The 12,277-nt window shown below is 37.6% G+C and overlaps 1 protein-coding gene across 1 annotated transcript in view; it reads left to right on the top strand.

Moving 5' to 3' along the window:
- FBN2 (fibrillin 2) overlaps positions 1 to 12,277 on the top strand; it is a 224,600-nt gene that overhangs the window by 166,356 nt on the left and 45,967 nt on the right. Inside the window, exons 33-37 of the mRNA XM_024120349.2 lie at positions 444 to 566; positions 2,240 to 2,365; positions 7,970 to 8,092; positions 9,194 to 9,316; positions 11,687 to 11,848. Of these exons, the coding sequence (XP_023976117.1) occupies positions 444 to 566; positions 2,240 to 2,365; positions 7,970 to 8,092; positions 9,194 to 9,316; positions 11,687 to 11,848 (657 nt within the window). The remainder of the gene's footprint in view (positions 1 to 443; positions 567 to 2,239; positions 2,366 to 7,969; positions 8,093 to 9,193; positions 9,317 to 11,686; positions 11,849 to 12,277) is intronic.

Below are 12,277 nucleotides of genomic sequence, written 5' to 3'. Positions count from 1 at the left end.
TCATGTCTTGGTTTCCTCATCTATAAAGTGAACTTGAAAATTCTGTGGTAATTGTCCTGCTCTGAAATTCAGTATTATCTTGAAAATTGACCCCTTTTTTAGTGATAAGGTAGCCAATGATAAAATTCACCCTCAGTAGAAATCAGAAGGAAATCTAGGCCTGGTTTTCTTTTAAACATTATAATTCTAGTTGATTAGACAGCTCAAAAAATGCTTGAACTAATTATTTTGGCCCATGTTTGTAGCATGAACATTTTGGATCCTAAGTCTGAGGTGTTAGAAAATTATATAGAACTGCGACTTGACCAGTAAACTAAAATACATTCCATTTGGCCAGTTTGGGGCCAGTTTACATTTAAATTAAGCAAATGAAAATCTTCCTGTGTGTTTAAATATTCCATTTTCATTTCTGAACTTTATTGCTATGTTCTCTTGACATGCAGATCTGGACGAATGCTCTAATGGAACCCACCAGTGCAGCATAAATGCTCAGTGTGTCAATACCCCAGGCTCCTACCGCTGTGCCTGCTCTGAAGGGTTCACTGGAGATGGATTTACCTGCTCAGGTGGGTGAGGTCCTGATTTTCATGCAACACTCTGTATGTTTTCATCATCAGAAGAAAACTATAGTTAAAGGAGGCTGAAATCACTACCTCTGTTTTTACACTTGACCTAAGGTGAATATGTATCTTTTGCTTACATTAAACACAAAAACTTGGAAATTTTTTAAAATAATGGCATTTATTACTATCATGTACTCTTACTGACTGTCATTTCCTTTTATTCATTAATTAACATAATGGTCAAAAATACAGGCTCTGAGTCAGACCATCTGGATCCAGATCTTGCCTATGCTGCTTACTGGCCATATAGCCTTAAGTAAATGACTTAACCTGTGTGTCCTTAGTTTCTCCATTCTGAAATGGACATGGTGGTAATAATAATAATAAATACTATTTCCCTTTTTCTTTTATATCATTGAATGAATGACATGTTGGGAAAACTATACAGCTTCTTAAAATAAAATCTATGACCTACCCAATCACTGCTATTTATTGTGTTTATCAAAATCTCAGTTTATCACATGGTATTGAAAGGATTAAATGGAATAATACAAGTAAAGAGCTTAGAAACATGCATCATAAGAGCTTAATGAATGTGAGTAAATTCACTCTGCATTCCTTGAGGATAAAACATCCACTCATTATATTCACGTAAAAAGACTAGATCATCTTGCTGGACATAAAGAATGATACTTTTAAGCTTGAGAGATAGGTGTTTCTCAGTTGAATTTCAGTGCACACTTTAAACCCCAAATTAAAAGATAGTTTTTTCTGATTATTGACATAAAAAACACAGACTTACAGTTTTCTAATGCCTCTTTAAGAAAACATGTTTATTCAGTTGTAAAGCTTCCTTACTTTTAAACCTCAGGTACTGCATCTTTCTTAGCATGTCTCTGCACCGTGGTGTGAGGTCAGGGGCATGGCCTTGGTATCAGAGACAGCTGGGCCTAGACCCTGGCTCAGCCACAGATTAGATCACTGTGACTCCCAGGCATCAGTCGCCTCCTCTTAGCCTCGGGTTCTTCCTCTTGTAAACCTCCCAGGGTTGGTGAACTAAGTGAAAACATGAATGTCAGGCAGCTAGCACACTCCCTGGCAAATGATAGGCCCTCAAGAAACATTTCTGCCCTTCCCCCCTTTTTCCATTTGATAGAATCAAAGAAATTGTCTTTAAGTTCTATGAATAACACTCATTTGTGTAATTAAAATAAGAATATTTTAATGAGATTGTAATGGCATGAAAGAAACTTTCCTCACTCCCATAGAGTGTCCCTTATTTGCTTAAAAATACTTGAACTAGTGAAAAAGTTGTTCATTTTAATACTGTAATGTTTTCAAATGAATTAACACCATTTTAAGATTAATTCCAATGTTCTTGGTTATATCTAAATGACGTTGGTGTTAACACAGATGTAACAAATTAGCATTAAAGAGAACTGAGACAGATGTGAGAGACACCTCGTTCCTCCTGTTTATCATAATGGAATTGAATGTTAGGGCATAAACAGCTCTGCTATCAAGTTGTATACCCTTATTTAGGTGTATATGGATAATTGTTGTTTGATGTTAATGAGCACTAACTCAAGCCAGTGAGACTGGTTTCGTTATAGAGCAAAGAAAAAAATGTCATGAGATTTGGAACTTAATAGAGATGTAATTTGCTCCTTCAACAGATGTTGATGAGTGTGCAGAAAACATAAATCTATGTGAGAATGGACAATGCCTCAACGTCCCGGGTGCATATCGCTGCGAGTGTGAGATGGGCTTCACTCCAGCCTCAGACAGCAGATCCTGCCAAGGTGGGTCACCAGGATTCCAACTCATTTCCAAGTTGGATCGACTACAGCAAATGAAACCACAAAAAGGGCTGAACAGGCTCCACCTGGAAGCAGAATACACAGCACATGCTGCACACATAAAAGTCATTTGTTTAAGCATGGATTATTTTGCCGAATGAATAATGATGAAGGTGGCTTTCATCTCTTACGAAGTTTTCCTGGCCAAGAGCCAAGAGTTGGAACTTTGGCTTATTCGTTGTTTTTTTTTTAACTATTTCTTTTTTTATCACTAAATGAATGAAATGTGGATAAGCTGTTCAGCTTTTAAAATATATTGTGTACCTCAGTCACTGCTATTTAATGTGTTTATCAAAATCTAAGTGGCTCATTTTTGGCATTACCTTTATGCTTTAGTCAGCTGTCTGTATGTCTGGGACTGGAAGTCCTCTTCAGGGACTCATCAAGAACTGCACCTTTTGCTTAATAGTCATGTCTCCTGCCTCTAAGTTATGACATCACCCCCTTTCCTAGAAATGGGATTTCGTGACTAGTGTGATATCTTTCCAAGAAAAAGAATTTGGATTTTCTTTTACATTAGAGACTCAATTCACATTACATAGAGTTTGGGCCATCATTGTGTTCATAAAAGTACATGAAAATGTAAATAAAGGAAAAGGATTGAAAATAATTCATATGCCATAAGGTTTTAACAAAATTAGTGATTCATAGAAAACCTTAAAAAAAAACTCAGGGTAACGCTAGCAAAGATTGTAAAATGAAACCAGATTACAGGCTTTCCCTGCATGAGTAATCAAATGAACAGAAATAGTAAATGCCAGCGCGCATGCACACAACACACACGCACACACACACACAACACACACGCACACACACACACTTCACCAACATCAACCAAACAAAAATTATGCAGTCTGGGGTAGCTTGGAGTAGAGCCTGACTTTGCCCCACCACCAGAAGTGTCACTGAAGAAAGAAAGCATGCCTAAAAGATCATGGAAATTTCCATAAATATCTACCAATTTGGAGAGAATCAGAATGAGAGAATGAATAGTAGGCTCTGGGAAGATGATAATAGAAACTGAAAGTATTCATGCTTCTACTTTGACCTGCTAGGTTGGGCAGAATCTAAACCATTTTATACAAGGCAGCTGTAGAATGAGCTTTATTTTTTTCCTAGTCCTGGTTCCTTCTAAGCATTGAAGTCAATTAGTAGAAACTGTGAGTCAGTGTGTTTATGGAATTACATGATTTATTACCCATGTCAGCTTGACAAGAATTGGTGGGAAAAAGGGAAAGTTCGCAATAGCCAGACACTTTTGCCAACATAAAATTTCAAAATTAATCCTTTATACATAAGACAGCATTTCTCTTTCGTAATTCTGTTCCATTATTTGTGGCCTAGGGTCTTCCAAAGCTTCTCGCAGAACCTCCCTCAAGGTGATGCTAAATAGTTTCTGTTTACTGTACTTCCTTCTCATGTTGGCTTTCCCAAAATATGTTGTTTCCATGGAGAGAAATCCCAGTTGCCAGGGCACCTGAGAGTGGCACACATGTAGCTCACCCTCTGCTCCATTTAACCAGATGCCAACTTTTGAGATCCCAAAAATGTAATTCCATGGTTCTGCCTGTTTCTCCATGGTTTTGTCTTCTCTCTTTCTATGAGATCTGGCATATCTAGACAGTTTATCCTGAATTTATTACTTTAATTCCTTGATATTTTCCCATCGTATTATAAATTGATGCCCCTTTGAATTGATCCTCTAATCAACATTTTCCACTCAGCATCTACCTCTAATCATAAATTCTCAGAATTTCTATAGAGTTTAAAAAACTGCTGGAGTTGGCCATTTCCCAGTATTCTTCACCAAAATGGGAAAGTACAGAACCTGCAAGAACCTCCTCAGGGACAGGTTAGGACTCCATCAGATGGAGTAAATCCAGATACAGAGCATTTAGTATGATTTCCGAAGAGAGAGCAGGGGCTCTCTCTCTCTTTTAGGTTCACCAACAAAGAGCACACAGAGCCCAGTGGAGGTCCTCCCATCCGTATTTCTCCTCTTCCCCCACCTTATGAAACTCTGGGCCACAGAATAGAAGCTATAATGAAACCCATACCCCAAGCTGTCTTCCAAAGAAAGCCCAAATCAAAAAAGAAGGGAGGATGTCGAGAAGCTCCATCTAAACTGTATCAGAGTACAGTTGACACTTGAATAACATGGGGACTAGGGACACCTACCCTCAGCACGGGGGGAAATCTGTGTATAGCTTGTAGTCGGCCCTCAGTGTTCACAGTTCTCTGCATTCGCGGTTCCATGTCCACACATTTAACCAACTGCAGATAGTGTAGTTGTACTACATACACTGTAGTATTTACTATTGAAAAAAATCCATGTATAAGTGGACCTGCACAGTTCAAATGTATGTCGTTCAAGCATCAACTATATATAAAACTCTTGAAAGAGCTGACCAAGTAATGTGTAAACAAACTGAAACAATGGCAGCTGTGCAGGTGTTCAATGGAAACAACAACAACAAAGAAAGCATACAAAAAGCAAGTAAATAATCAATCCAGAGTAGAGGAAAACTACTCAAGGAACAAGAGCAAATTTCGCACAGGTATATTGTACCACAGATAACCTTAATAAAAACATATGATTGAACAAGTTCAAAGTGATTATAAAAACAGAAAAAAAGACAAAAAGAGATATTGCAGAGTTAAGGGAAACAAAAAATGTGGACCAATGCAGCAAAATAAGAGAACAATTAAATAGACAGCAAAGAACAGAGGAGATGAAAATGTAATTACTACCATAGAGAATGGACGTGAGATAATCACAGTGAAAAAAAAGGGGGAGAGGATAAATTAACACTATTAGAGAAAAGACAAAGACCATAAACTTAAGTATAATGGGTGTTTCTGAAGTGAAGAGTCCCTAAAAATTGAATAGAAAAAAAGTATTAAACAACCAAACATTTTCCTGAAATAGAAGAAGGAACTGAATATACAGAAAGAAGTAAATCATTTTTATTTAGCCTTATTGAATTTGTCAACTTAAGTAATAGAGATTCTTCAAACTGCAGATAGAAAAGGCAAGTCATGAACAAAACAAACATTCAGTACCAACACACATTAGAATGCTGCCCTCACAGTTATAAGGACACATGTGACAAGAATGTTATACCTCAGAGTTAGTTAATTATAAAGACAATAGACAGGGCTTCCCTGGTGGCGCAGAGGTTAAGAATCCTCCTGCCGGTGCAGAGGACACAGGTTCGAGCCCTGGTCCGGGAAGATCCCGCATGCCGAGGAGCAACTCAGCCAGTTGTGCCAGCAACTGAGCCTGTACTCTAGAGCCCACGCACCACAACTACTGAAGCCCATAAAGACAATAGACAGGGCTTCCCTGGTGGCGCAGAGGTTAAGAATCCTCCTGCCGGTGCAGAGGACACAGGTTCGAGCCCTGGTCCGGGAAGATCCCGCATGCCGAGGAGCATGAGCCTGTACTCTAGAGCCAACTGAGCCTGTACTCTAGAGCCCACGCACCACAACTACTGAAGCCCTCGCGCCTAGAGCCCATGCTCCGCAACAAGAGAGGCCACAGCAATGAGAAGCCTACGCACCGCAACGAAGATTAACCCCCGCTCACCGCAACTAGAGAAAGCCTGCGTGCAGCAACGAAGACCCAACACAGTCAAAAATAAATAAATAAAATAAATAAATTTATTTTTTTAAAAAAAGACAATAGACATATCCTGACAAGTGAAATAATTCAGAAGGAAACCACCTGTGGGCTCTCCCTTCTTGTCGTGGGCAAAAACAAAAACAAAAAAAACACACAACTTATCAGCAATGAAAAACAGCCAATCAAGAAATAAATGGAGAAGTGACAATAAAAATATTGATTCCTTTAAAGAATTAGTACTAAATACTGTAGAGATTATGGTAAATGCCATGAACATTTAAAAAGTGAAAATAATATGAATAGCAAAAATGAGTTGGAAGCATATATGGATGCTAATTGTTAATCATCATTGTATAGAATCCATTAATACTGTCTTAAAATTGTGTTTGAATTTTAACATAAAGCCAAAAGATGATACAGTTTTAGTGTTTTCATCAATTCTTAACATTAGAAAGCATTTTAGAAGATACTGAGATAATGAAAAATTGATCTGATGCATGGAAATTGTTTCAGCTTTACTCTGTGAATATGCATTGAGAAATATCAATATTTGGAATGGTGTTCATCCAATTACAATGATAATTCTGGATAGAAGCATTTTTGAGTGATTTTTGTTCTTGCTATCTTATTTTCTATGTTTCCTATCTTTTCTGTTTCCTATCACCACTTTTCTGTATTGTTCAAATTTCTGAATATGCATCAATTTTATAAAAACAAGACAGTATTCTCTTAAAATACCTTATTCCACGCAACTTTTACATTACTTAAATGGAAGTTATTTCTAATAAAGTTCACTTAAAAGTAAAATGCATATGCAGAAGGCTGATAATACAATTCCATTTCAATTTATAGATTAACACAACTCAATTATAAACTAACTTAATGAGTCTTACTGATTTATATAAAAAGAATAACTTTGTTTATTGCCCCAACACAAGTAAAGACAACTTTACACATCAATTGAACTTCTAGACACAACTTGAACCATACTTTAAATATAAGATAGTTATAATGCTTTATGTTGACAATCATGAATGACCAAAAGACCCGTTTATACTTAAGATATAACTGTCTCAAGACAGCATTTTAGAATGACTTGTCTAGTCTAGCCTAAAATGGCATGCCTGGTCTGCATTCTTAGGATATGAGGTAATTTGTGTACAAAAATGTCCATCCTCTTCCTATGAGTAGAAATACAGATTACTTCTACAGATGTACAGGCACACTATGCCTTCATTTTCATATGAATGAGGAGTAATAACTTCTTGTTTATTTTGAGTTAAAGCTTCATGGAAGACTTTCATAAACTGAATTTATGATTTCAGTCCAATAGAGATATCTTAATGAGATTTGGAGGAATGTGGGGCAATGGATGATCTTATTACACACTACTGGGAAAAAACTTCTTTCCCTGTTTATAACTGACTTTATTATAACAGATCAGATTACATAACAAGAAAGAAGTTTTAAAAAATTAAACTTAAATAATTTTAAAGATATATTTAATATTTAAAATATGTTGTATATTTTGTATGTTGTAGATGTTTATAAAACATCTGCTGTTTTCACTTAATTATTAGAATCTTTGAATTTGTTTTTAACTTTAATTTTTTACAATCTTATTCCCTTAACACGTTCATATTTAATTTCTGAAACGTTTTTATGCCCTAGGCCAATTTTTTTCTCAAGTGTTTTACAGCCCAAGACAGTAAAATACTGTCAATAAAATAAGATAATATTATTTCATATTTCTGCCCCATATGAACATTAGTTGCTTGCCATTTATGTGACATCCCTGGTCAAAGAAAAAGAAAATTTTTTGCTGCATAAAAACATCTGAGGAGATAGAATAATTTATTAATGTCATACAGTAAATCTAAATGTCTTTGTAATCAAGAGATTACTATTTTTTTAATCTCCAGATATCGATGAATGCTCCTTCCAAAATATTTGTGTCTTTGGAACATGTAATAATTTGCCTGGAATGTTTCATTGTATCTGTGATGATGGTTACGAATTGGACAGAACCGGAGGGAACTGTACAGGTATGGCCAGTTAAGGGCTTAATTGTGTTCTTATTAGTTGAAATGAACATTTTGTGCTAGATATAGAAGTTCCTCAAATTTCTGCTTAGCCTACTATGCCTTGGGGTATGCATTTTTTTGAAAAAGAAAATTACATTCTGATACATTTATTGTTTTATTATTTTTTAATTAATTTTTATTGGAGTATGGTTGCTTTACAATGTTGTGTTAGCCTCCACTACACAACGAAATGAATCAGCCATACACATACAGATATCCCCTCCCTGTTGGACTTCCCTCCCATTTAGGTTACCACAGTGCATTAGGTAGAGTTCCCTGTGCTATACAGTATGTTCCCATCAGTTGTCTATTTTATACATAGTGTCAATAATGTATATGTGTCAATCCCAGTCTCCCAATTCCTCACACCCCACCCCTTTCCCCCTTGGCTGATACATTTATTTTTTGTTTTTTTTTGTTTGTTTGTTTTTGTTTTTTTGCGGTACGCGGGCCTCCCACCGCTGCGGCCTCTCCCGCCGCGGAGCACAGGCTCCGGACGCGCAGGCCCAGCGGCCATGGCCCACGGGCCCAGCCGCTCCGCAGCACGCGGGATCCTTCCGGACCGGGGCATGAACCCGTATACCCTGCATCGGCAGGCGGACCCTCAACCACTGTGCCACCAGGGAAGCCCTGATACATTTATTTTTAACTATGGAATTGATCCATTGTAATATAAACAACTTAATATTAAATATCCAACATGAAATTAGTAAAGTATTTCTTTGTATATATTTATGATGTCCACATATATGTACAAATATATAATACATATGTTTAAGTTTAATTAAGCAAACAGTGATAAAATGTTTTTCTTCAGAATTGCAACGTTTCATTATAATTTATTTATTAAGGATATTAAATGATATCATGAATACTGTGTGACTGATCTATGGAAACTGCTTTAGGTGTATATAAGTATTACATTTTTATTTCTTTGTTCTGAGTCCCTCCTAAAGATTTTTAGTCTACTGACTTGCAAAATTTCCACCAAATTCTTTGGAACAGCAGTATGCACAAGGAAAGTAAAGATGTTAATGTGGGCATTTTAAATGTTTTTCCTAGATATTGATGAATGTGCAGATCCAATAAACTGTGTGAACGGCCTATGTGTCAACACTCCTGGTCGCTATGAGTGTAACTGTCCACCCGATTTCCAGCTGAACCCCACCGGTGTGGGTTGTGTTGGTAAGAAAAAGCTATATGAAACAAATGAATAGAAGTACATAGAGTTAAATACTCATACTCTCTTGTGATGACCATTTACTACAATTAACTTGAGAACAAAATAGTAGTCCTTTACCTTAAGAAACTCTAGATTACCAAAGTATATGGTCACTTTTATCCTGCTTAACTTCCAAGTCATATTTTGAAACAGGAATTTTTGAGACATCTGCTCCCACCACCTCCTCTCACAGACTTGGGAACCAGGGCCCTAGAGGTGCAGTCATTTGTTCAAGGTCTCAGAGCTTGCAAATGGCAGAGCTGAAGCAGTGTCCCGAGTTGCCTGGCTCCCTGTCCAGTACATTGGCCAGGACAGATGTGTTTGAAATGTGGAATCAGTTTTACAAAATGAATATGTTTCAGGTTTATGCATGACAGCTGACAGGCAAGCAGTTAATGGCATTTATAGGACCAGTTCAGGTATATATTTTTTCAAAACCAAGAAAATATGGAATAAAATTTGAGTTAGCTATGATTAAATTCCTATTAAAATTTCTAATAAGGGTGTTTGTGCCTTTTTCTTCTGCAAATTATTTTCAAAATGACTTACAAATATAAAAAATTTAAAAGGTTCACTGGATGCATATGGCAGATAACAAGGAGTGTTTTTCCTGATACCAAAGGCTAAGAATATGCAAACTCTGTGAACCAGCAGTTCCTCTCTGGGCTTTAGATATTTAATAAAGTAACTTCCAGGCCCATATGGAAACATAAGGAAAAATATTCAGTGCCTCATTATTTTCAGTGGCAAGAATTTAGAAGCCATATTTGGAGAGTGGATAGATTGAAAAAGAATCGCAGTTGAATACTGTGGAGTTGACGGATTGGATGTTATAAAGATGGAATGAGGTATACGACAAAATACCATTTATAGAAATTTAAAATGTGCAAATGAAAACAAAAATACTAATTTTGCAGGAGCACAGACCAAAAAAATAATATTAAACACATTCATATGGTTGGGTAGGGGATGAGGAAGGAGATTATGGAGAGCAGGGATAAAAGAGAGAGAATGGGAGGGAAGGAGGAAGGAAGGATGAATTAATACAGGCCTAGTAAGAGCAGACCCATGAGTTAACACCTCTGTTTGCACAGGAGATTCAGCAACAAAAACAAAACCAAAAAAAAGAAAAGAAAAGTAAAATAATAAAAAGCTGCTCAAGTGATTATAATGTGCAGCTGGAGATGAAAACTACTTGGTAGACTGTAATAAGGACTTTGGATTTTACTCTGATTGAGGTGGGACACCATTGGGAGTGGCCTGACCTAAGGTAATGCTTCTGAAGGATGACTCCGGCTATGGTGGGAAAAATAGACTATAATTGGGTCCAGAGATGAGTTAGGAAACAATTGCAATAGTCCAGGTGAGGGATGATGGTGGCTTGAACTCTGATTGTAGTGATTTGGAAGCAGTGGTAAGTCATCAGATTCCAGGTATATTTTGAAAGTAGTGTCGACAGACCTTATTACTGGATTGAATAAGGCATGATAGTAAGGATTCAGAGTTTGACTGCAAGGTATAGGGCCTGAGCAATTAAAAAATTGGAGTTTCTGTTTATTGTAAACGCAGAAGCCTGGGAGAGGATTGGAGCAGGTTTTGTATGTGGAGGAAAGAGTATCAAGTGTTTGATTTTAGACATGTTAACTCTAAAGTACCTTAGATATCTAAGAGGAGAAATCAAATACTAGGCACATGGCAGAAAGATCTGAGTTCAGGGGAGAGGTGAAAGATGGAACCACAAATTTGATAGTATTTAAAGTCATGGAACTAATGAGGTGATCTAGTTGGTAATTATAGATAGAGACAAGACAAAGTCTGAGATTCATTGATCTCTTAAGTAGCCTCCCTAAAGTTGTTACAGACTGGCTTTCCCAAAACCTGCAAAACTCAATGTGCAAGTTGAAACTAAACTGCGGGAGAATGGAGATTATGGGGAGGAGAGGAAGGAGATGGTGTTATCAATATTTCAGTGATAGAATACATTGCTTTAAATTAACATATTGGATTTCACTCCCTTTGTTGATAAACTCATGCTATAGATTGATTATAGGAAACATTTTTTTGCAATCATATCATTAAAGGTCCAGAATGTCTCAGATGAGTAATTGCTTACTCTCTTGTTTAGTCCATGATCTATATGGATGTCTAGATGTAGGAAAGTGTAATTTATTTAATTCCTGCAACTCAGTCTTGAAAAAGTTTAAAGCAACAGATTATTCTGTTCTGGGGATTCATGTACAGACTTTGCATTTCATCATTTGAGTGACCATTCTCCAAAAAAAGGCGTTCTTGCTCTGATAAGGACAATTTTAAGATCCTGTGTTGCCCTGCAGACAATCGAGTGGGCAACTGTTACCTGAAGTTCGGCCCTCGGGGCGACGGGAGTCTCTCCTGCAACACTGAGATCGGGGTGGGCGTCAGCCGCTCCTCCTGCTGCTGTTCTCTGGGGAAGGCCTGGGGGAACCCCTGCGAGACCTGCCCCCCTGTCAATAGCAGTGAGTATGCAACAGAAGAAGAGGGAAGAAGCACTGGTAGCTGAGGACTAGCTACCATTTTCTTCTGGTGCTAGCGGGTGAGGGAGGTAGTGAGGGTCAGAACTTTGAATCTGGACCACTTTCAATGATTGTGCTGAAACCAGCCAAGAGTGTGTCATATAAAAGGGATCTGAATTCCTCTCTTCTTACTGTTTTTCTTTTTTTTAATTTTATTTATTTATTTTATTTATTTTTGGCCGTGTTGGGTCTTCGTTTCTGTGCGAGGGCTTTCTCTAGTTGCAACGAGCGGGGGCCCCTCTTCATCGCGGTGCGCGGGCCTCTCACCGCTGGGGCCTCTCTTGTGGCAGAGCACAAGCTCCGGACGCGCAGGCTCAGGGGCCATGGCTCACGGGCCCAGCCGCTCCGCGGCATGTGGGATCTTCCTGGACC

The sequence above is a fragment of the Physeter macrocephalus genome, chromosome 8, assembly GCF_002837175.3.
Source record: "Physeter macrocephalus isolate SW-GA chromosome 8, ASM283717v5, whole genome shotgun sequence".
Taxonomy (NCBI): Eukaryota; Metazoa; Chordata; class Mammalia; order Artiodactyla; family Physeteridae; genus Physeter; species Physeter macrocephalus.
The sequence above is the reverse complement of the archived record's forward strand: the minus strand, read 5'-3'. Positions and strand labels throughout refer to the sequence as shown.